Raw genomic sequence first — 27,008 nt, forward strand, 5'->3', positions numbered from 1 at the left:
CCTCAGCCTCCCAAGGCGCGGGATTACAGGCTGAGCCACCGAGTCCGGCTAATATTCATAATTTTAAATGGCCAATGTTCACGTAAGATGCTAACTGTACTTAATCACCAAATAAGTATATCCTTAATAAAGGGGTAGTGACTGTTGTAGTTGAGCCCCCCCAATAACCTGTATGTCCTGGTAGTCATGCTTCATATAATCCCCTCCCACACTGTACCAGCGTTGGTCTGTCACTAATAGACTACCAATACCAATACACATGATAGTAGGTCACTTCCAAGATTAGGTTACAAGACACTGAAGCTTCTATCTTGACAACACTGTCCTGTTGACTAGATCTGGGGACACTCATATTGTGAACAGTCCACGTGATGAGTAACTGAAGCACTGTCAACATAAGTAAGACTGAAAGCAAATCCTTCAGCCCCAGTTAAATCTCTAGATATTAAAGCTCTGGCTGACAGCACAACTGAAACCTCATGAGAGAACCTAAGACAGAACCAGTCAGCTAAGATGCTCCCTAATGCCGCCTATCAGAAATTGAGAGTATGAAATAATACATTTTTATTGTTTTAAGCTGCTAAATTTTTGTTATACAACAACAGATTAATAACACTAACTTATTTTGGCAAAATGATTGACTTTTTTACATACATTTATGTAAATAAAGTGAAAGCACAAAAACATTTATCAGAAGAGAATGTGGCCGGGCTCGGTGGCTCAGCCTGCAATCCCACGCCTTGGGAGGCCGAGGTGAGTGGATTGCCTGAGTCCATGGGTTCGAGACCCGCCCAGGCAACTTGGCGAGTCCTCATCTCTACAATAAAAATCAAAAAATTGGATTGCCTGAGCCCGCGGGTTCGAGACCCGCCTGGGCAGCGTAGACCTCATCTCTACAATAAAAAAAATTAGCCGAGCGTGGCAGCACGCGCCTGTAGTTCCAGCTCCTTGGAAGGCTGAGGCGGAAGGATCGCCGGAGCCCAGCAGGTCGAGGCCGCGGTGGCCGGGAGCGGCCACTGCACTCCAGTCTGGGCGACAGAGTGAGACTCCAACTCAAAAAAAAAAAAAATCAAAAAAATTAGCCGGGCGTGGCAGCGCGCGCCTGTAGTTCCAGCTCCTTGGAAGGCTGAGGCGGAAGGATCGCCGGAGCCCAGCAGGTGGAGGCTGCGGTGGCTGGCAGCGGCCACTGCACTCCAGTCTGGGTGACAGAGTGAGACTCCATCCAACTCAAAAAAAAGGGAAGAGAATGTGAATTTAAAAATTTGTCCTTGCCCAGAGAGATCTGGTCTTGGGAGGTAATCTCTGGGCCCTTGGAATGTTAGGAAGCATCTTTGTTTGCCTGGGGACTATTGTAAAACTAGATAATCTAAAAATGTAATAGACAGCAAAAGTTGGCCATGCCCATATAGTCTTAGGGTAGGGTCTGATCATGTCCAAAAGATCAGCTATATGACTTAGGCTGGGGGCTTTGGGTCAGTTGACCGGAATACTGAAATCAGCCATGTGAGCAATTAATCATTCATGCCTACATCATGGAGCTCCAATAAAAACTATGAACACTGAGGCTTGAGTGAGCATCCCTGATTTACAACACTCCCTGTATACTGTTACACACTAAGCCAGGAGACTAACGTGTCCTGACTCCATGGGGAAAAAACAACAGAAGCCCCACATTTGGTGCTTCTGAACTATGGCCAGTGAGCTTCTTTTCTTGACTAATTTTAATATATATCCTTTCCCTGTAAGAAATTATAATCATGAGATAATAGCTTTCAGTGAGTTCTGAGTCCTAACAAATTACCATAGCTGAGCTTACAACTGGTGTCAGAATTGAAGGCAGCTCAAGGACTATATCCTGAAATTTGATAATTGGTCCTAAAACTCCCTTTAAAAATATATTTTGTTCAATCAATACAATATGTACACTGTTAGGCTTTCACATATTACTTGCTCAAAAAAAATTTTCCTGTTTCACAGAAGACATCATTAAATCTCAGAAACATCATGCATATACAAGTCAGAGAATAGATTCAAATCCAAGTTGATCTGACACCAAAGACAGTATTCTTTCTCTTATACCATGTATTAGTAATCATTTTTTTTTCCTTAGCACGCCTTCCCTCAGATTCAGCAATTCATACTTATGTCATTTTTTATAAAGAGAATGTTACCACCAATGCCTGGTTAGGAGGAACATGGCATGGTTGATGTAACAAGTTTTAGGTTTTCAATGGATAGTTTTAATGAGTATATTCCAATTGTTCTATTCTATCAAGGCATTTGAATCACAAGAATTTTTTTCAAAAGGGTATAATTCTCACCCAAAAGCTTAAACTATATGAATCAGTATTATGGCTCTAATCTAAAACAAAATAAACCGTAATTCAAAGAAAAGAATGGAAACTACATTATGCCCAAATCAAATGTAAGATATTATGTATCAGATATACAGATTTTTCTTATATGATAAAATTTAACTTTGGGGAGTATAGCATTTATAACACCATTATAACCTCTTTCCTACATAGCAGGTTAATTCTGCTGAATCACAATATTAAAACTAAGACACTCATTTAAGTTTTAGTATAGGTGGCATCTACACTAGAAATCTAAAATAAATAAATCCTCTACCCTCCACTTCCAGCAGACTATGTAGCCTGGTGCAACTCTAATTTTAAGGTTACATTTCACACCTTTTATCAGGTTACTATTTCAGATGCTTCAAAGATGAGCATCAGCCAGCCTGACTGATTACACTATGTCCTGGGCAGGGAAAGCACTGTTAAAACAGATCCCTGCAATGCCCAAAAGTAATTATCCTCTTTAAACTGTATTTGGTTTTAAAATAGATGACTGAGGTTGTGACAGAGTAACATACTCTCATCTAGGTTAAGAGGAAAGCATTAAACAGATAAGTATGAAAATCTAAAGCCTCTAATATGAGAAGATACCAAATTTTTCTTAAAGGCCTATACTAGGAAATTGGCTAGCTTTTTGACCTATAGCCACTACAGCACAACTCCACGTTACAGAAACTTTTAAAATAAAGAATAATTAACCATATCTGAAACCTATTCAAAATGTAGATTTCACATTAACCCTCAGGGCAAAGCAGTTGACTTTTAAAAGCTGACACAACTCCATAATGCCACAAGATTCGATATATTTATCTAGTGAAGAACATGAGTAGCCATTATTACTTCATATCAAGTCACACACCAAATCACTCTTTAGTAGAATAAAGCAATTTACTGTATAACCATTTTCACTGTTGTAGTTGGTTATGTTAATATATCATAAGGAGAAAAACATAGAATTTAGGCAGTCTTCAGAATTCTGATTTAAATGTATCCTAGACCCAAATTAACAGCATGTATAATCTCTATGAACAAATGAGCCAACATGCCTTTATGATCATAGTCCCCCCAAAACTGAGATACTTTTGAGAATAAAAGGAAAAATTAAAAATTAACCAAGCCAGGCTCGTTGGCTCAGCCTGTAATCCTGCGCCTTGGGAGGCTGAGGTGAGTGGATGGCCTGAGCCTGTGGGTTCGAGACCCGCCTGGGCAACTTGGTGAGAACTCATCTCTACAATGAATCAAAAAATTAGCCGGGCATGGTAGTGCACACCTGTAATTCCAGCTACTGGGAAGGCTGAGGCGGAAGGATCGCCGGAGCCCAGCAGGTCGAGGCTGCGGTGGCCGGGAGCAGTCACTGCACTCCAGTCTGGGCGACAGAGTGAGACGCCAACTCAAAAAATCAATAAGTAAATAGAAAACAAAAAAATTAACCAGATGAGACGAGTGAATAATAGGCATAGACTGGGACTGTCTTTGGCTGAACCACAAAGCTATCCTGCCAAAGACCAATTCATAAGAGGTGACCCTTAATATCAAGTTTATCTAAATGATAAAAGAGTGACATTTAACCGCTGTTTACCTCAATCTCTTTACCTGCAAAATGGATATATTATCCTCTCACCTGCTTCATAACAATTCACTGAGATTGATAATCACATAGTTAGCCAGGCACAGTGGCTCAAGACTTTACTAGCACTCTGGGAGGCCAAGAGGGGAGGACTACTTGAGCCCAGAAGTTTGAGACCCCAGGTGACACTGCAAGACCTCATCTCTACCAGAAATTTAAAAATTCACCTGACGTGGTGGCATCTGCCTGAAGTCCCAGCTACCTGGGAGGCTGAGAGAGAAAGACCACCTGAGCCTAGGAGGTCAAGGCTGCAGTGAGACATGATTGTGAGCCAGATCACCACTCCAACTCAAAAACTCAACATCATCACCGAGTCACTGAAATATTAAATACACTGCAAATGCAATATGCATTTCACCCCAATGAAAACTATTATTAATTAGAGACCTTGAGTTTGTCTTTCCTTCTTTTTGGTGGGGGAAGCCTACTTTTTCTTCAAAAGTCTTTAAAAAGCCCAAAAATATTTGAAACTCTTTGAGGACTCACATAAAAGATAAGGTTTATTTTACATGTACATATAAACATTCATATTACATACATACTTATATCATTTTTTTCATACAGAAGGCTCTTTTTCAAATATCACAGCTCTTTTAAAGCCTTCTACATAATTTAAATTATTAAAATTGCAAAAAATATCTTCCCAAAAATAATCACACAGAAACTGCTCACAAATACTATAAGATACAAGGTTAAGCACAGACAATTCATGCACTATCTTGATTCAGAGTTAATAAAAGCAATAATATCCTCTGGAGTTCTCTGTATGAAACAGAAGAGTGACTTCTGCATTGCAACCATGGGTGGTTAAACCAGTGCTACTGAACATTATAATAAGTAACAGTCATGAAATATATTAATGTGGCTAGATTATCTACCATACTGAGCGTACCTGGGGGTCAATATCAACCAATACTAAATTATATCACTTACTCAAATAAGTGTTAATACAGTTCTAACAAGCATTATAACCTAAAAGCATGTTCCTGGAAAGGGAAAGCAGGAAAATCTGTTCCCTGTGCATCCTCTCATAGTCACCTAATATTATGATTACACACAACAGGAACTCAAAAGTACTTAACTAACTACTATATTAATATACACTGATTAAAATGAGAAATATGTACTGGGAGGAATTAAGATTGGAAAGAAAGTGAAAATGCTTGTTAAGACCTTAGAATTGCAGTTAATATTTTTTAGTTCATTTAATGTCTCTCTAATATTGTAATAATTAAAAGATGTGAAATATATTAACTCTACAAAAATACTTAATAAAAGGTCTACTATAGTAATAATGACAACTACTATACTTTACTGAGTATTTACTCTTTATTAGCATGGTAAAAAATCATGAACAGAAACAAAGCATACAGAATTCTATGTGATAAGTACATTCTATGGATTTCTCTCAATATATTGATAGAATACTTAAATACACTGATATTGAGCTGTTTGTGAACTTCTCAGAGCAATTTCTGGCTAATTTCACTTTATCTTGGGATCTGCTGGAGGGCCTTTTATTATTGGGGGATAATCTAGAAGACTTCTTGAGGCCCTTTCTATTTCTATAGTGCTATGTTAATACTAAATAACTCAGATTCTAAGGATAATTTCTCAAAGCTTGGTCTGTCCAATGCTCCAGAGGAAAATCTATCAAGTCCATCAAAGAACATGTTTTATAAAGCAATGGTACCCCTACCTCGTAGAGAAGGAGAATCCAGGAAACTCTTTAAAATGAGGATTCAGGATGAACACAATGGCTCACGCCTACAATACCAGCACTTTGAGAGGCCAAGGTGGGAGGACTGATGAAGCCCAGGAGTTTGAGACCAGTCTGGATGACAAAGCGAGTCCTTGTCTCTATAAAAATTAAAAAATTATTCGGGCAAGGTGGCATGGGCCTATAGTCTCAACCACTTGGGAGGGCTGAGGCAGAAGGATCTCCTGAGTCAGAAGGTCGAGGCTGCAGTGAGCCATAAGTATGTCAGTGCACTCCAGCCTAGGCATCACAGTGAGACCCTGACTCAAAAAATAAAGTTAAGGATTCAGGCAGGGTGTGGTGGCTCAAGCCTGTAATCCCAGCACTTTGGGAGGTCAAGGTAGGAGGATCACTTGAGCCGAGGAGTTCAAGACCAGCCTAGGCAATATAGAGAGACTTCGTCTCTACAAAAATAAAAATAAAAACCTTAACTGGGCATGATGGCACACACCTGTAGTCCCAGCTACTCAAAAGGCTGAGGCAGAAAGATTGCTTGAGCATAGGAGGTAAAGGCTGTTTTGAGCTATGATTATGTCACTGCACTCAGCTTGGGCAAGAATAAGGCCATGACTAAAAAATAAATAAATAAGAATTCAGAAATTTCACGTTAGATTTTTAAATCAGGATCTCCAATTGAGAACTGGAAATCTGGATTTTTAAAATCTCAGGCAAATCTCATGATCAGTCACATTTAGGAACCACTCCCATTACAACAACCAATTTTGAAAATATAGAAACACTGGCTTCATGAGTCTAGGTATTTATTTTATGGAACTGATGGGCTAACATAATACTATACTATTCATTTCTTAATATGGAAGAAATCATATACAAATAGAGCTTAAATAATACATCTACCAGCTCATTTTATTCATAGAGCTTTTTAAGTAATACTGTGAAAAATGTTTGACTAGAAATTAATATACTAGTTAAAATCTCCATCTTTCCATCTGAAGCAAATTTCATGATTTTTTAATAGATTAAATTATCTTTGCAAAAAGCTAAAGAAGTACTTTTATTAATTATCCACAAAAATAAGTATTCGTTTCTTTGCCAATCCTACAGATTTTAAAACTAGAAGGAAGCTTTGAAACAATCTAATCCCATGATTTTTGTTTGAGAGACCTAAAAAGGTTTAAGTTATTTTCTCAGGGTTACACAATTAGTAGCATAGCCAAGACCAGATCACAAGTCTTCTGCAAGTTGCTTTTTAAAAATCGAACAAAAACATAAATTATGTATTTTTCAACACGCTAACAAAAATGTAATACATAAAAAGAATTTATCTCTCAGGACTGTAATCTATTTTTGTTGTTTCTGCTTACTTTGTAATTTGTCTAAATACATTGCGATTGATAACATAAGAAAGTCTGGCCAGGAGCCTGTAATTCCAACACTTTGGGAGGGCGAGGCAGGAGAATTGCTTGAGCCCAGGAGTTCAACACCAGACTAGGGAACATAGCAAGATCCCATCTCTATAAAATAAATCAAAAAATTAGCCAAGTGTGGTTGTGTGAGTTTGCGGTCCCAGCTACTTGGGAGGCTGAGAAGGAAAGATCGCCTGAGTCCAGGAAGTCAAGGCTGCAGTGAGCCGTGATCATGCTACTGCACTCCAGCCTGAGCACAGCGAGACTGACTCAAAAAAAGAAAAAAAAAGAACATTTAAGACTGAGTGCAGTGTTTCATACCTCTAATCCCAGCACTTAGGGAGGTTAAAGGGGAGGAGAATCGCTTGAGGCCAAGAGGTTGAGACTAGCCTGAGCACCATAGAAAGACCTCATCTCTACAACAAAAAACAGCCAGACATGATGGTGCATGCCTGCAGTCCCAGCTATTCGAGAGGCTGGGCAAGAGGACTGATCGAGCCTAGGAGGTTATACCAGCCTGGGTGACAGTGAGACCCTGCCTTTAAAAGAAAGATTAAAAAAATAAAATCTTACCGTTACATCTGGTTCTCCATGACGATCAAACTGGTAAAATGATGCTACATGAGTAATAATCCACCAACTAAAACCTATTGAATCCCTGGACTGGATTACAGGCACAGAAGGTCTTCTCTGGTCACTTGATTTTTCAAAGAATGTTTTAAGTAGTTTATTCAACCAGTTCCAAAATGACTATAGAAACAGAAGTAATTTGATTCTGTTAAATTAAGACAGTTTCAATAAGCTTTGTCTTAGGGTTTTTCCTCCATTTTTATAATAAAGCATACATACAAAGGAGAATACAAAACATATGTACAAAACTTAAAGAATAATAATACCCAGGTTAAGAATTATAACATGACCAATAATTTAGAAAAGACTCTGTATGTCCCCACAATCACATCTTCTTCTTCCATCCAGGGTTGACAATTTTGCTGACCTCCTGATATATCAATCCTTTACTCTTATACATTTTCCCATACATATAAGCTTATATCACATATTATGTGGCTTCATCTATTTTTGTGGTTTTTTTTTTTTTAATGCATGTTTGTATTCTGAAGTGGCCTGCTTTTTTTCTTTTGTAACTTGACTCTTTTTGGTTAACATTATGTTTCTGAGCTCATCTATATTAATGAGTATACCCATAGTTCATTGGACTATTCTAGTATATGACTACATAACAAAACATTTAAAACATTTATGCAATCTATTGTTGTTGTATATTTAGTGAGTTTTAGTCAGTTTTTTTCCACCCCAGGTCTTTTTTCTATGTATTTCATATAAATGTTCAAGTTATTAGGCATAAAGTTGTTGGCAATATCTCTTAATTTTCTAATGCATACAAAATCTGAAGTCATATTCCTTTTTTTAATTTCTAGTATTGACTATTTTTGTTATCTTAAGAGTGACCAATTTTAGTTATCACTTTGAAGACCCAACTGTCAGCTCTTTTGATCCTCCTTGTTTTCAATTTCATAACTTTTTGTTATTTTTATAATTTCATTTATTTTACTTTCTTTGTATTTACTATGAAATAATGATTTCTAACATCTTGGGATAAATTCTCAGCTCATTAATTTTCAACCTTTTTTTGCTAATATTTGCATTTAAAGTTATAAATTTCCTTCTAATAATTAGTTATAATTTTGGCTTTAATCCCAAAGCTTTAAATTGTAATATATTAGCTATCACTTACTTCAAGATAGTTTAATTTTTCATTATCAATTCTTTCACCTATGAGTTTAGAAATATATCTTAGTATTTCTAAGCATATGTATTTCTCTTTAAAGTTCTGTCAATTTCTATTTTCTATATTTATATTTAACACGTTATTAGTCACATACAAATTTGTCTTATCGTCCTGGAAAGTTCAACCTTTTATCAATATAAATATAAAATTAATTAATGCTTTTTTGGGGTTTAAAAGTCTAATTTTTCCCAATGTTAGTTTAATACATCACCTTTCTTGTATATTTTTTTCTTGTTTCATGTATCTTTTTTCTATCAATTTTGAACCTCAATATATTTTGTTTTAGCCATGTCTCTTGTAAATAGCTTACAGTCCATCCTGAAAATATATCTTTCCAACAGAACTTTTAATAGTACAATTTTCAAGTAAGGTAATGACTAATATATTTAGTTTTGAATCTACCATTTTATCCCACATTTTTATTGTATCCACCAACACTTCCTTCTTTTAGTTATCTTTGTCCCCCTCTACTAACTTGGAAGTTAAAGAGTCTACTTCTCTTAGAGATGACCTTAGAAATAACAACATACATAGACAGACATCCTTGCAGCTCTCCTGCCCTTTGTGCTCTTCACAAATTATCCCCTTTAATAAAACTATCTTTCTTCATTAAAAAAAATAACAAAATGCATCCAAATGTCTTAATAAGTCAATACAGACCTTTCTTAGATAAAATACAGATCTTAGAAAACTCTCGTTTAAGCCCTACTCACTTTATATGCTATTACTGTTATAAATGTTAACACTTTTCTTTAATCCCACTATATTATTAATTTATACAAAATATTTACCATTTACTTTGCTTTTTATTCCTTCCTACAGCTCAGAAAATCTCACCCTATCATCACTGTTCTTCTACCTAAATATCCTTCAGGAGTCCCTTCAATTTTGCTTTTTTGAAAATAGTTTTGGCCCGGTGTGGTGGGGTTCAAGCCTATAATCCCAGCACTTTGAGAGGCCAAAGCAAGAGGATTACCTGAGCCCGTGGGGTTGAGACCAGCCTGGGCAACATGGTGAGACCTCATCCCTATAATAAATGTTTTTAAATTGCCTTAAAAAATTACCATGGAAGTTGTCAAATGGTGGCTTTCTAATTTCAACATAATTTGTACATTTATTAGGAAGAGCTTCCTTTCTCATTTATTTATATCAGTATTGACTCACAGATTCCTAATGAACAGATTACAATCCTTTTCTTGCAGTTATTTTGTATCTCAAATTTTCCAGATTTAGTCTATGGACGACCATCAGGAATCTGGAAGACCATCATGCTGGCTCGTGTATCCTTTTGGCATGTCCTCATCATTTTTGAGCACTTCCTTAGTCTGTGGAATAAGACGTTCTAGGCTCATGTTTACTTTCCATGCCTCACCCTGAAATCAGTCATTTGTCCAGGAGCATTTTTTCCTTTCACTGCAGAAAAGTTCTTTTGAAACCAAAATATAGCCTCAAATTGCACACTATTACTCAGGTGATCAGTTTCTAAGCCCACGCAGCAAAAATGGTAGGAAATGTATGCATGTACACACACACACACACACACACACACACACACGTGTGTCTGTGTCAGAGTCTCACTCTATCACCCAGGCTGGAGTACAGTGGAACACTCACAGACACCACAGCCTCAACCTGCTGGGCTCAGGCGATCCTTCCACCTCAACCTTCAAGAAGATGGAACCACAGGGGCATGCCACCATGCCTAGTTAATTTGTTTTTTTTTTTAATTGTAGAGACAAGGTCTCATCAAGATGTCCAGGTTGGTCTTGAACCCCTGGGCTCAGGCATCCTCTCGCCTCTGCCTCCCAAATTGCTGGTATTACAAGCACGGGCCACCATGCCCAGTAGTTCTAAATACTTAAAAAGATATTACGGCTGGGCTCAGTGGCTCAGCCTATAATCCCAGTACTTTGGGAAGACGAGGCAAGTGGACTGCCTGAGCCCACAGCTTCGAGACAAGCCCGGGTAACTTGGTGAGACGTTTCTATAAAAAAATCAAACAAAAAAAGTAGCCAGGCATGGTAGTGTGCACCTGTAGTTCTGGCTACTTGGAAGACAGGCAGAAGGATCACTGGAGACTCTAACTCACAAAAAAAAGATATTTTATACTTTTCATTCTACCCCAAATTCTAATCTGACATATTACAGTTCACCCAAGTTTTTACTCTTTCCATGTTTGTAGCTTAATTTTCCAACAGTAACAAACCTGGCTCTAATAACCCATAATACATTTATTAATTTGTTCAATTCTAGAAAACAAATGAAGTCGACTTAAAACTGCTAATGCTCATGTTACCAAAAAAAATCTTCTGAGAGTCCAATATTTACAGTTCTTTATAGTTCTTTTGTCTTTAGCCTTAAAGTATACAGTGAAAATAGTACATTCCAAGGTTACCTACATTAGTACTGCCAATCCCTGTAGAGAGCATTATTTATTTGAAATGCAGTTAGGTTCAGTTGTTTCTCTTTATATTCCACTGAGTGTACCTTCCATATGCATTGATCTATTTTTGGAGCATATGAAACATTAACATGACTCTAAAGTCGGAACTACATCAAATCTTTCCATACCACATTCACCCATCAATCTTCATTTCTACTTACCAATCTCAATAGTTTCTTGTTGATCTTTGCAGTATTTCTTTGTGTACAACTGAACATACATATTCCCTTCTTTTTCCTACTTTCTTATGCAAAAGGTAGCATCCTGTAAATATTCTTTTGTACTTTGCTTATTTCATTTAACAATATATCCTAGAAATCATTCCCTATCAGTATAGATACTTTCCTCATTCTATTGTACAACTACATAAGCAATGGTTAATTTTATGTGTCAACTTGACATACTATTCTGGATGGGTCTACAAAGGAGGTTTTGGATGAGATTAATATCTCAATCTGTACACTGAGTAAGGATGAGATTAATATCTCAATCTGTACACTGAGTAAAGCAAACTGCCCTCAGTAATGTGATCACATAGGCCCTACCCAATCAATAGGAAGCCTGAAAAGAACAAAAAAGCCCTCCTTTGAGTAAGACATTCTCTCTGCTTGACTATCGTTAAGTTGGAAAGTTGGTCTTTTCCTGACTTCAGAGCTAGAATCAGACTGGAAATTACATCATTTTTCCTAGAAAATTTGGAGATTTTTTTCTTTATATATGAAGTCAAAGAGTTTTAGTAAAACATGGTGTGATATAGATCGCTTGAGGTTAATCTTTCAAATAATCCAGTAGCCCACTTACTACACAGAATTAGGTCTTTACTTCTAGAACTTTTCCTTGGATTAGTTTTGAATACAAGCTATGTCCTTCTTTGTGGATTCCACTTATATGTGTGATTATTTTGTCCATTTGAACCGTTTTCCCTCTAATTCTTCATATTTCTTTATTCCATTTTTATTCCTTTAGCGGTTTTTTAGCCTTTCTTCCATGCCCTTATTAAATCTTCATTTAGGTCTATTCTCCCTTGGGCAGCCTGTAGTCAAGTCAGTTCTAATATAATTTTCTTCCTCCCGTTGCTCTCTGGGCATTCAATTTACTTTTCATTCATCCCTGGTTTTCTGCCCTTTTGTTTTTTTAACATTTGAACACCTTATTCAAGGTGGTTTTTCCACACCCCCTGACGTGGTCTGAGCATATTTAAACCTGCAGTGCTGTCTTACAATTTTCTTCTGCTTTGCAGTGCCTGGGGGAGACAGCATCAGCTTAGATGCATCAATTCTGTTTTCAGTTTTTAGTAACTTTATAAGGATTTATTTAGTTTTATTCTTTACATTTTGTAGATTTGAACTAGTTTAAAAGGTTTCCAGTTCAGGTACCCTCTTTTGACAATGTACCCAAGTCCCATTTCTTCACTGAATTTCCTTTTTTGGGGGAGAGGGGTCAATGGAGGTGGTGGGAAAGTGAATGTGAGTCCTTTGAGTTTTTGTTGTTAGTGGTGCTGGTGTTTTGTTTTACAAGATCCAAAATTTTCTGGTTTTCTTGTCCCCTTCAGCAGCCAATTACCAAAGAGTATCACAATTCTTCATGTCATGCATGCTCTTTTATGATCGATCCACATCATTAGTTCTCTGATATACAGGAAAACTTTTTTAAACATTTCCACATTCTGGCAATGGTTTAGACCAATCTTATGACAACTGCTAAATTCTCTTCTCTACTCTATAAACAGTTTTCCTCAGACTGCCCATGTTTGTTAGAAAGGATTGTGGGTCAGGCGCAGTGGCTCAAGTCTGTAATCTCAGCACTTTGTGGGGCCGGGGTGAGAGGACTGCCTGAGTCCAGGGATTCAAGACCAGCCTGAGCAACTTGGCGAGACCTCGCCTCTACAATAAATCAAAAAATTAGTTGGACATGGTGGCATGCGCCTGTAGTTCCAGCCACTTGGAAGGCTGAAGCAGAAGAATGACCTGAGCCCAGCAGGTCAAGGGTGCGATGGCCAGGAGTGTGCCACTGCACTCCAGACTAGGCAATAGAGTGAGACTCCAATACAAGAAAAAAAAAAGAAAGGCTTGTGATAGAATTTTTAGTGGTTTTTATTTAAAATTTACAGCTCTAAGCATTCCTGTTTTGCAGTTATGCTATCAATATTTTTGGGGAACAACTGACCCTGGAACAACACAGGTTTGAACTAACTGCACAAGTCCACTTATACATAAATTTTCTTCTACCTCTGTCACCCCGAGACAGCAAGACCAATCACTCCATCTTCCTCAGCCTAGTCAACACGAAGATAACAAGAATGAAGACCTTTATGATGATCCACTTCCACTTAACCAACAGTAAATATATTTTTTTTATGATTTTCTAAAGAACTATGTCTCTAGCCTACTTTTTGTAAGAATACAGTACATAATATATACAACTTTCAAAATGAGTTAACTGACTACACTATCGACAAGGATTCCAATCAACAGTAGGCTATTAGTAGTTACGGGGGAGTCAACAGTTATACATATTTTTCTTTTACTTCACAGGGGGTCGGCATCTCTAACCCCCATGTTGTTCATGCAGTTTTGTTTGCTGTCCTATATTTTTTGGGAAGGTTATTTCGGAAGATATGAGTTTAGGCATCCATCCACTGTTCTTGGCTACCTAGAGGTCAATGGCTTGAAAAGTCTAATAAAATATAGGTAAAAAGAACTCAAGTTATAAACCTGCGTAGGTGTACAGTGCAATAATAAACACACAGAAGCAATTTTAAACTTTTGAAAAGCACCACATTTAAACACAGGCAACTTTCCTTAAAAATGTACTTGAGTTTCTAGTTGATCTTTTTGGGTATCCAGTTTTATGGATAACTGGTATTTTAGTTGGTTATCAACTTGGGTCAACTTTGAACTTTGTCTTACATTCTTGTACCCTATAATGCCTGAAAGTCAAAGGTCAAGTTAATATACTACAGCAATTGCCTCTTAGGTTAAGTGGCAGCTTCAATGTTCCCCTCACCTGAATTTAAGATTACACTTAGTATTTGGTCTCAGTACTTCTTATTTTCAATCAGCTTACTAACACATTTAAAATGCCTGTTAAATAGTATCTAGCCTGATTAGATTATTTTTTGCAAGAAAGCTCAAGCTATCAGAAATGAAAACGCATAACCTGACTTGTCAAAATAGCCTTCAAAGTCTGTGAATAACATAACTTATATCAGTTGTATTAAAAAAATGACTTGAGTTTCATTATTTTAAGATGAAATAAAAGGAAGCACATGCATATTACTTAGGTTACACAGTGCATGTTACTATGCAAACTTGTATAATTTAATCTTATACTACATTCATTTTTCTGCTTAAAAGCTAAAAGAAGACAACTGACAACAAAGTGAACATGTCTACATTAGTTACATGTGATTTACACTTCACGACTGAATTTTATCAAACAAGAACAAGTCTAAAGAAGTACAAAATTCTCAAGCCTGTCATCACAGCACTTTAGGAAGCTGAGACAAGAGGATTGCCTGAGCCTGTGGGTTCAAGACCAGCCTAGGCAACATGGTGAGACCTCGTCTCTACAATAATTCAAAAAAGTTAGCCAGGTGTGGTAGCCTACAACTGTAGGTCTGGCTACTTGGAAGGCTGAGGCAGAAGGATCACAGGAGTCCAGGCTGACGCTGGGGTGGCCATGAGTGTGCCACTGCACTCAAGCCTGGGTGATGGAGTAAGACTCTGACTCAAAAAATAAAAAAAAAAAAAAGAAGTACAAAATGCTTATAATCAAATAATAAAGACAGGGTTTGAGAAAATGAAAAAAATGTGTGTTTACCATGTCAGTGAACTTCTTAAAACTGGCCCAAAAAAAGGAAAAAAAATCAGAGACTTTTAAACATTTAAGTCTCAATACAGAAAGCTGACATCTGCTTCTAGCAAACCAAAACACTGGGAACAGCTGGGTGCAGTTGCTCACAATTGTAATCCCAGCACTCTGGGAAGCAGGGCAAGATTGCCTGAGCCCAGGGATTCGAGACCAACCTAAACAACACGGCAAGATTTCATCTCTACAATAAATCAAAAAAATTAGTTAGGTATAGTGGTCCCAGCTACTTGGAGGGCTGAGGTGGAAGGATCACCTGAGCCCAGCAGGTGAAGGATATGGTAGCCGTGAGCGTGCCACTGCACTCTAGTCTGATTGATAGTGAGACTCTGACTCAAAAAAAAAAACTTAATAATGAGCAAAAATACATTACATTTATACTTATATGCTACTAAAATAATAACTCAAACTAATACAATACTTGTAAATACACAAAACTACAGTCATTAAAATTAACCCTTTGCACTTGGAGGCATCTTGCAGATCACCTTTCAGCAACTCGATCATACTTTACAAAATAGTGAAAAACTAATCACTTCATATTAAATAGTACAGCATTGGAATCAATTATTTTATTATGATATTTGGCTTATAATGTAATTTTGGACATTGAGGAACTTACTTATGACCAAAAGAAATCTAAATCTTATATCTTATATATATTGTTTCTTTTTTGAGTCAGTCTCACTGCCACCCAGGCTAGAGTACAGTGACACACTCACGGCCACTGCAGCATCGACCTGCTGGTTTCAGGCGATCTTTCCACCTCAGCATTCCAAGTAGCTGGAACCACAGGCACATCACCAAGTCTGGCTAATTTTTTGATTTATTGTAGACATGCGGTCTCGCCAAGTTGTCCAGGCTGGTCTTAAACCCCCAGGTTAAGGCAATCCTCTTGCCTCAGTCTTCTAAAGTGCTGGGCTACAGGCGTGAATCACCATTCCCAGCTATGTTCCATTTTTCTTTTTATTTTGAGTTGGAGTCTCACTCTGTCGCCCAGACTGGAGTGCAGTGGCCGCTCCCGGCCACCGCAGCCTCGACCTGCTGGGCTCCGGCGATCCTTCCGCCTCAGCCTTCCGAGTAGCCGGAATTACAGGCATGCGCTACCACGCCCGGCTGATTTTTTGATTTATTGTAGAGATGAGGTCTTGCTGCCCAGGCGGGTCTCAAACTCGCGGGCTCAGGCAATTCGCTCACCTCAGCCTCCCAAAGGTGCGGGATTACAGGCTGAGCCACCGAGCCCGGCTTGTTCCATTTTTCTAATGTGTGGTAACATGTGAAACAGTCACAGACATGCATTGCAGGTTCATTGATACATGTTGTACGATAGTAATTTGTTTGATATCTTCCACATGGTGTTTTTCTATTCAAGCAGACAATACCATCTCGTTTTCTTCCTTCCACATTAAATTGAACAATGTATTTGTCATCACAAATCACCTTATCTGGTATGAAATATTGCAAAAATTCTGAATCGATGTATTCTAGATAATTATTGGCATTCTGAATACAAGTTCTGATCGTGCCATCACTCAACGCAAGTGTCTTCAAATGAAACATACAAAAGATCTGCATAAACCCTCCTCTACTGAATGTTTCTGAAAAGAATCTTTGCTATTGAAAGCAGTTGGCCAGTAGTACACTTGCAAATGTGGTACTACAATTATTCCCATATTTAAGATAACTGTTGGTCAACATCATACCACTAATGCCAAATCGACTTATGTGATAGCTGCTTTTTCCTTATTTTCATCATCTGTATAAAGATTTGTTTCTTTTATTACACTATCCACTCATTCATTTGCAAAATACAGAGTAAAATAGTCGGTTCTCTTATATTATTTGCTATTTGTGGTCCTGTTGTTTGAGGATATACAACAAAATTTACTCTCACTGGAAGACTGTCTTTTCTGTAACATCTTCCCATTCTTCGCTTCACGATATGTTGTCTTCTACTTCTTCGACTAATAACACTTTCATCGCTATCACTTTCTATTACATTCACCCGTTTTCTTCTTGGTGGGATGTTAACACTATCACTACCATCATTTTGTTCCACATCAATATTTACTTTTTCTAACTTATCTGTATAAAAGTCTAAATCTACCTCATCTTCACTGCTGCTTATAACTCTCACTTTTGCCTTTTCACTTTGCCATTGCTCTGCAAACTAAATAAATGGGTAAAAAATTTTAATTGTAAATTACAAAATCATGAAATGAAATTTATAAAAAGAATTATTGCCTTTCCAATTTAGTGCAGATAGAGATATTCGATCTGTGATACTTGATACTTCAATATGATCTGTCTTCAACTTTGAAAGTATTTTTCTTTTGAGGCTACAATAATTTGCTTATCTATTTTTTCATGTTTGCCATATGATACATACTCACAGCTGCCTTTCTTATACAAACGCTCTTAATTGCTATCTTCTGTTACAAAAAAGTGTCAGCATCACTGTGAAAGAAAGCACTTCATGCTCTTTCTACACAATGACTGCTTTTATATATATATATATTATTTATATATATATATTCATTCCATCTCAACTTGCTTTTTCATGCAATTTGAATGAAAAACTTCAAGGAAACATACATTTTTGAAAAATTTGCACTTGCTTAAGTTTGTCTTATATAAGCACAAACAGTCTCTATATACACTGAGAGGGGACATCAGAGTGGTTTACTAGATTTACAATGTTCCCAGAGGGGACATCTGAGTGCAAAGGTTTAGAGAGCAGCACTCAAACCCCGAACTATAGAAAATAGGAAAATTTAAACACCCATGAAAAATCAAAAGTACTTTTTTCATATTATAAATCATAAAATATTTTTTATATCATAAATGTAAAATACTTCTACCTATGAATATTTCTTTTTCAATAATCTGCAACACTTGAAATAAAATGACCTGTTCTCAAGACATGTCTCAATGAGGTGAAAGACAATTTCCCATCTTCCTCTTTGTGTTTCTCTTCCTCCCTCCTTGAAATAAGATGCTGTAAAATTGAGAATTAAAATTGAGAAATAAAATGTGGCAAATCATCTAAATTTGTCACATTTCCTATCTAAAATGTTTTCTAAATTACTAGAGAGTACTAAATATTTTAGCCTAAAAAATTCTGGATAGAACAAAATATAAGAAACTTGACAAAATAAGAGAGTCAAATCTTATACCTCCCCTAGATTTTTTTATATTATCAGTTTGGGGTTAAAAATAAATAAGGTTAAAAATGAAATAAATATTCAGTGCTGGCCGGGCTCAGTGGCTCAGCCTGTAATCCCAGCGCTTTGGGAGGCCGAGGTGAGTGGACTGCCTGACCCCGTGGGTTCGAGACCCGCCTGGGCAACTTGGCGAGACCTCATCTCTACAATGAATCAATAATTAGCCAGGCGTGGTAGCACACGCCTGTAGTTCCAGCTACTTGGAAGGCTGAGGTGGAAGGATCACCAGAGCCCAAGCATGTCAAGTATGCAGTGGCCGAGAGCGGCCACTGCGCTCCAGTCTGGGTGACAGAGTGAGACTCCAACTCAAAAATAAATAAATAAATAAATAAGTAAGTAACTATTCAGTGCTTAGTTAATGCCTTATTATAAAGAAGGAAGTTACTAAGATTTTGCTTGGCCAAAACCTTACTGGATAACAATAACTAACACATCAATTTTTCCAACTTACGTCTGAGAGAGACGATTTACTTCTGTGGTCTAGCAGATGAGTGAGTAGAACCCATAATTCTCTAAAGCATGGACATGCACAATGGTCACTCATTAACGATTCGGAAGGCCTAACCTACAGGAAAAAAATCAAAACGAGTAATTTGCAAGGTAGCAGCAGAACTGTAAATGCTGTAAAAAGAGTGATTTAAATACCTCAAAATTTATTCTCAATTAGATAAAATTAGGTTTTCAAAATGTCCCATTAAAATACAAAAATCAACTCAAAATAGATTAAAGATGTAAATCTAAGACCTGAAATTGTAAAACTAGTAGAATAAAACATAGGGAAAATGAGCCAAGACATTGGCCTGGGCAATTATTTCTTCGGATATGACCCCAAAAGCACAAGCAACAAAAATGATAATAGACAAATAGGAATACATCAAACAATAAAGGAAGTAATGTGCACAGCAAAGGAAACAATCAACAAAAAGAAGACAAAACCTCCAGAATGGGAGAAAATATCAGCAAACCATACATCTGATAAGGAGCTAATATATATAAAGAACTCAAACAACTCAGTAGCAAGAAAACAACCAGATTTTTTAAATGGGCAAAAAATAAGAAAAGGCATTGTTTAAAGGAAGATATATAAATGGCAAGCAAGTCAATAAAAAATGTTCAGTATCACTAATCTTCAAAAAATGCAAATAAGAACTTGATGAGATACTACTTCATACCGTTAGAATGGTTGTTATCAAAAAGACAAAAGGTAACAAGTGTTAGAATGTGGAGAAAAAAACAAAAACAAAAAAATCCTTGCATGCTGCTGATGAGAATGTGCAATTAGTACAGCATTATGTAATATAATATGAAAGTTCCTCAAAAAATTAAAAACAAAACTACCATATGATGCGGCAATCCCACTACCAGGCATATATGCAAAGAAAATGAAATCAGCACGTTGAAGCAACATCTGCACTCCCATGTGTACTGCAGTATTATTCACAGCAGGCAAGATATGGAATCAACCAAAGTGTCTATTAATGGAATAATGGATAAGAAAATGTGGTTTACATACCCAATGGAATACAATCACTTAACATTGGGATATGTTCTGAGAAATGCATCATTAGGCAAACAACAGAGACAGTATATAAAACCTTTTTAGCCTACTACATAGGCTATATGATATAGCCACCTTTTAAATGCAGTCTGTCATGGACTGAAACATTGCTACACAGTGCATGACCATTCTATTCAACCTTAAGAAGGAAATTCTGTCATTTCCAAAGACATGGATGAACCTGGAGGACATTATGCTAAAGGAAAAATACCAAACACAGGAAGCTAAATAACACATAACCTCACTCACATGGAATCTAAAAAAGGTGACCTAACTCACAGATTCAGAGAGTAGAATGATCATTCAAAGGGCCATGGGGATATTGGATATTGGTCAAAGGACACAGAATTTCAGTCAGTCAAAAGGAGTAAGTTCAACATAATTATAGTTAACAACAATGCACTGTTATTGTATTCTGGAAAACTACTAGGAAACTAGATTTTAAATGTTCTCAACACAAAAAATAAGAATGTGAAGTAACAGACATGTGAATTAGCTTCATTTAGCCATTCCGCAATGTATGCATATGTAAAAATGCTTTATACAATAAATATATGTAATTTTTGTCAATGATAAAAAATAAGTTTCTAAATGATATCACTCTCTCAGGTTAATCTACTTTAACTATAAACACACACTAAATGTAAAAGATACTGATAATCAATGCATAAAACTATTTAAATTCTCATAAATTATAAAACTTCATTTACCTAAATCTTGATTTCCCAAAAGCAGAGTTTATGCTTACAGTTTGTAATAAGTGATAACTACAGATGTCAACTACTTAACAATGACATGTTCTGTAGCACCTTTAAATCAGTCTCCAGTAAACACTCTATGATAAATACAATCTAGTAAAAACACACAATTTCACACATAATTCTAGACATTTTATGAAAGCAAACAAAATCCTCTTTAAATTAATTATTTATATTATTATTCTGTAACAACAATACAATAAGTTATTAAAGGGTTGATATCCTACATGGATAGAAGTTAAACTTCCAGTCATTTCCATAAATAATTTTGTTTTTATTTACTTATTTTGACAAGATGGAAAAGACTATTTTTCTTTAAAAAGGGGATGGAGGGGCTTCAAAATACTAATTGCAGTCTGCTTTAAATATTTAAATTAAAATCCTTTTCTCTCCCAGATAATTGTGACTAAACATAAAATTAGGAGCATTAACATCCAAACCATTTTAGATCAAACTCTAACAGATTAAACCACATTCATTAAGGACTAAATATTGCCTTTAAATACCAAAAATACAAATAAATTCTTAAAGCATTACCTTGTCATACCTGTTGAGTGACAATCTTATTAAGTCACAAAGGAGATTTTCACAATGTCCTTCAAATAGGCTGACATTGGTTAAACTGTCACCTGCCAGATTCATAAGCTCATGACCATATACTACTTGTTCTGAAAATGTAATAAAATAAATTATATCTAAAACTACAGTAGATTTTACTAATTCAGAAAGGAAAAAGTGACTGCACATTTTTAAATTATAATAAAACAGAAACATATATAGTTTTTAAAATTTTTGCAAATAACATTTGAATTTGAAGACAAAAACTTTCTTTTTTTTTTTTTGAGTTGGAGTCTCACTCTGTCGCCCAGACTGGAGTGCAGTGGCCACCCCTGGCCACCACAGCCTCGACCTGCTGGGCTCCAGCAATCCTTCTGCCTCAGCCTTCTAAGTAGCTGGAATTACAGGCGCGCACTACCATGCCCGGCTAATTTTTGGATTTTATTGTAGAGATGAGGTCTCGCCTGCCCAGGCGGGTCTCGAACCCACAGGCTCAGGCAATCCACTCACCTCAGCCTCCCAAAGGCGTGGGATTACAGGCTGAGCCACCAAGCCCGGCTGACAAAAACTTTCTTACGTGAGTGTTGATAAACATTACCTTTAAAAAATTTCCAATCCTTCCAAATACCATTTAATAAACTTCTCTTTTTCTAGTAAGTCTATCTCTAAAAAGCATTAATGCCAACATCACAAGAAAAATACAGAATACCAGAAAAATCTTCATTCACATTTCTAACAAAGGCTTTAAAACATTATTTTAACAAATATTAACTGACCACATTATTTTGTGGTACAATATAGAGCAAACCAAAGTAACAGATAACCAAAATGTATGCCTATATCAGAGTAAGTGTACCTGACTATTACTCTAAGAAAATATTATGGGAGCCGGGTGTGGTGGCTCATGCCTGTAATCCCAGCACTTTGGGAGGCAGAGGCAAAAGGATTGCTTGAGCCCACTGGTTCAGGACCAGCCTGGACAACTTGGCGAGACCTTGCCTCTACAATGAATCAAAAAATTAGCCGGGCATGGTGGTACATGCCTATGGTTCCAGCTCCTTGGAAAGCTGAGGCAGAAGGATCACCTGAGCCCAGCAAGTAGAGGCTGTGGTGGCTGTAACCATGTCACTGCACTCCAGCCTGGATGACAGAGTGAGAATCTTGACTCAAAAAATACATATATATTATGTGAAATACAGAATCCAACTGAGAGGAAATTATATATTTATGTACATCTGTGTATGTCGGTGTGTATATATATACATAAGTTTATACACACATATGTATACATAAAAGTATTTATTAACTAAAAAGCAGATGTTGGGATAATAGATGTCTCTACAACTTAAATAATAGCATGGTAATGGAACCTAAAGATGCCAAACAACAAGACCAAGAAATCAATAGACAAAATAGAAAATAAAGAATTTTTACCCATAATATATATAAACTTCTACTAAAAAAAAATGCAGCAAAGTTTTCAAAAGATAATAAGCAAATAGCAAAGCAAATATAGACAATAAAATGTAAAGATGCTCAACCTCACAGATAACCAAGAAATTGCAAAATAAAAAAGGAAATTCACTACCAAGTTGGCAAAAAATAAAAATAATTGATAATATCCACCACTGGCAAGAGTATGAGGTAAAGACACATTAACAGTTAATGTATATAAATTAGTAGGATATACTATTCAGCAAAAGAGCAGCATATACATATTAAAATTTCAATGTGTCACTCCACTTCTAAAAATCTATTTTACAGAACATGTACATGGTTTAAAGATGCACATCTACACACAAGGATGTTCAGTGAAAAATTATCTGTAATATCAAAAAATGGAACTTAATGTTCAAAAACAGACATGGCGAAATAAAGAATAGTAAAACCATAATATGCAGCCCTTGAACAGATAAAGTAGAATTGTATGCACTAACAGATCCCTAAAACATTTAGCAAAATGAAAGTTTACACTGAATAGTACAATGATACTATCTGTGGTTAGAAACATAAACAAAATCCTACCTATGAGTCTCTATGTATACTAACAGATAAAAAGTAAGTATGGAAAGATAAACAAACCAAGCTGTTCCCAATAGTTATCTCTGGAAAAAAGGAGTAAAATTTTCACTTATTACTTTGGTTACTATTTGATTTTTTTTTTTACTATTAGAAAGTATTTATTATCTGCATAATTTTAAAAAGCAATAAAAGTTTAGATAAAAAAGAACAGAAATCCATAAACTTACTCAATTTTTCACCCAGCATATGAAGAATTTCTAACACCAGCCAATGTGTATCTAAGTGAAGATGTAATAAATGCCATGATGGTGGAAAAAGCTGTGAATGACATTATCAATTGTGACTGAGAATTCATTAATACTTTACTGGGTATTTTATATAGCATGTCACAACACTCCTCCATAAACACAAGAATAAAGAACTAATTAACCTACCACTATTCAAAAGCTCAGGGAAAACCTCTGTGTTGTTTATTAGAGGATTCTTTCACTGAAGATCTTTGAAAGCAGGGTATATTTTCATCTGTTGGTTTAGAATAGACCCACTTAGACTTGTATAGTAAAGGTCCCTTCCAACCAATCTCTGATTCTACTAAAGCTGCAAGGCAGTAAAAGAATTTTTTAAAACATTTTTTTTTTAATTTAGGTAGAAAACATCTTTAATGTAACAGGAGTATTTAAGAACTCCTGTAAAATATTTCACCAAAAGAACTTTAGACTACCATGTGGACACTATCATCATCCCTACTAAGAAACGGAAGTTAAGAGGTGAAGAAAATTACCTCTCAATTCATGTATTAGGATTCAAACTCAATTCTGACTCAAAAAAACAGCATTTTAACTACTGTGCTGTACTAGGTTATCAATAACCTTCCTCCAGTCAATATTTGGCACCATTATAAAAATAAATACAATGATAGAACACATTCCATTAAAACAACTAGAAAGAATAATGGAGAGGGGACATTTCTTATCAAATATACAAATAAAATAAAATACTACACTGATAAAACAGTACTGCACAAGAATAGATAGTACATGAACAATAAAAATAGGGATGAGAGAAACAGATAAATGTGGTATCTCAAATTAATGAGAAAAGCATGGATCATCCAGTAAAAGAATTAATTTATCCATTTATAATTATTAGATTTCCCACCTCACTGCATATTTTTAAAAGAGATGAATTAAAAGATAAATATAAAAAATCAAAATATTTTAGTAGCATAGATACAATAGAAAAAACTGAAAATAGAAAACACTTAAATCCTCTACCCAAGAAGTCAGTTTAATGAGTGAAAAAGAAAAAATAAATTAAAGAAAATATGTGTAATGCAAAATGACCAACCAATATCTATATTACAAAGAGTTCCTAAAAAAATAAAGATACTCAACTGGAAATACCAACTAAAACAAGACTTTTCATACACAAGATCGATAAAATATAATGAATATACAAAAAAAACCTTGAAAAATGCATTTTATTTCACAAGGTTTTTTTGTTTCAGAAAAGAATATTTTAGTGTGTAGTATTTTTTATTTATTGAAGACTAAGTCACCCTGCTTTAAAAATTCAGTCTTCTAAGCTTCAAATAACATTTGAGTCTCCCTAGTTAAAAAGCCAATGAAGCCGGGCTTGGTGTCTCAGCCTGTAATCCCGCGCCTTTGGGAGGCTGAGGTGAGTGGACTGCCTGAGCCCGAGGGTTCGAGACCTGCCTGGGCAACTTGGCGAGACCTCATCGCTACAATAAATCAAAAAATTAGTCGGGCGTGGTAGCACGCGCCTGTAGTTCCAGCTCCTTGGAAGGCTGAGGTGGAAGGATAGCCGGAGTCCAGCAGGTCAAGGCTGCAGTGGCCGGGAGCGGCCACCGCACTCCAGTCTGGGCGACAGAGTGAGACTACAACTCAAAAAAAAAAAAAGCCAACGAAAGGCAAAACCTAGTTACAGAACCCTTATGCACAAATTATTATACAATTATATGTGAATGATTATTATAGGTAGGGGGAAAAGGGCATAGTCAAAACAATCCTTTTTTTTTTTTTTTGAGTTGGGAGTCTCACTCCATCACCTAGGCTGGAGTGCAGTGGCACACTCACGGCCACCCTAGCATCAACCTGCTGGGCTCTGGTCACCCTCAGTCTTCCAAGTAGCCGGAACTACAGGCACGCGCCACCAAACCTGCCTAATTTTTAATTTTATTGTAGAGATGCGGTCTTGCCAAGTTGCCCAGACTGGTCTCGAACCTGTGGGCTCAGGCAATCCAATCGCCTCGGCCTCTCAAAGGCTGAGCCACCAAGCCCGGCCTGAAACAATCTTAATCACATTACAAAAAAAAGTCTCAGAAGTCAGAATACATACAATGAAAGTATATTTTTTATGAGCTGATCTTCTTGAATCTTACTAAAATATATAAACCACAGCTTACCCAAACTTTTATCAATGGGGAAGATGATATCAATTTTAGAAAATAAAGTCTATTTTATTTTATTTAAAACTTTTAAATATTTACGCTGTCATAAAAAGAAAGAGAATAGCTACTAATTCAGTGTATACTATGTTTTAAGAACTTTGTGCATATTAATTTATTTAATTATACCAATAACTGTAGCAAGTCATATGAACAATATACACGGGAAGACTGAAGCAAGAGATGAACATGTAATTAATAAAGGGGTATGGGGAAGAATTTCAGCTCAGGCACAGTCAGGTTCCAGAGCTACACTCTTGACTAATTTATCTCATTCTTGAATAAATATTTCTTGTGGGAGACGGTTGATAGTTTACAAATTAAATGAAACAAGTCAAACCTTAATCTGGTTTTGATTTACAAATGCTCCTATATTAACACTGGGAAGTTCAGACAGATGTCCAATATATAAGAGTAATCCATGAAGCTCATCAACCAATACTGAGGGAAGTTGAGCCTCCAAAGTCTCATAGGGATGGACAAGAAAATGACTCTCAGCATCCTGTACTTTCAGGTACCTAAAAAATAATTACACAAAATAAATAACCACAGTCTGCACGAATATACACACAGAAACTCATGCAGTAATCAAAATACTCATCTGACATCCTACCTGAAGATGAAAACTTTAACATAATGGAGAAACATTACACACTGCTGTCTAATATTGTCTGCTTTGCCATGTAGGGTTGATACTGTCCCTGAAATCAAAATAAGCAATGTCAATTACAGTTTAAATAAGTGGACAGTGAAGTAAAAAAAATATAAGTGATACCAGCAGCAATTCTCTATCTTAGAACTTTTTTCATTGAGTCCCATGTGGTTCTTGCCCCCAAGACACTTCAAAATCCCATGTTGCCTGGTCTAATGTCCTCAAGTAATTAGCTCTCACAGTAGCATGGGCTATACCTGGTTTCAATGACACTACATACTGCCTCATGTGTCCTTTCTCCTACCTCTCCTTTATTGGCTTCTCCTCAATTCTACTACTACCATGGTACTACTAATTATACTACTAATGCTTCAAGTTTCAGTCATGAGCCCTTGCCTCTTTGTATAGCTCTTCCTACATTCTCATCAGTTCCTTTATCAATAAATGATAATAGCTCCAAAAGGGTTAACTGTATTTCACCTTTCCTTTACACCCCAGACCTTGCATGTTAAACTGCCGAACTAACTTCTGTA

General features: G+C 36.3%; 1 protein-coding gene across 1 annotated transcript in view; it reads right to left on the bottom strand.

Moving 5' to 3' along the window:
* MMS22L (MMS22 like, DNA repair protein) overlaps window positions 1–27,008 on the bottom strand; it is a 138,999-nt gene that overhangs the window by 104,483 nt on the left and 7,508 nt on the right. The window contains exons 4-9 of the mRNA XM_008062069.1: window positions 26,437–26,524; window positions 26,164–26,341; window positions 23,584–23,674; window positions 21,314–21,444; window positions 18,912–19,025; window positions 7,687–7,863 (exon numbers count right to left, since the gene is read on the bottom strand). Coding sequence (XP_008060260.1) covers window positions 7,687–7,863; window positions 18,912–19,025; window positions 21,314–21,444; window positions 23,584–23,674; window positions 26,164–26,341; window positions 26,437–26,524 — 779 coding nt within the window. The remainder of the gene's footprint in view (window positions 1–7,686; window positions 7,864–18,911; window positions 19,026–21,313; window positions 21,445–23,583; window positions 23,675–26,163; window positions 26,342–26,436; window positions 26,525–27,008) is intronic.

The sequence above is a fragment of the Carlito syrichta genome, unplaced genomic scaffold, assembly GCF_000164805.1.
Source record: "Carlito syrichta isolate Samal-C Ts95f unplaced genomic scaffold, Tarsius_syrichta-2.0.1 Scaffold305650, whole genome shotgun sequence".
NCBI classification, from domain to species: domain Eukaryota; kingdom Metazoa; phylum Chordata; class Mammalia; order Primates; family Tarsiidae; genus Carlito; species Carlito syrichta.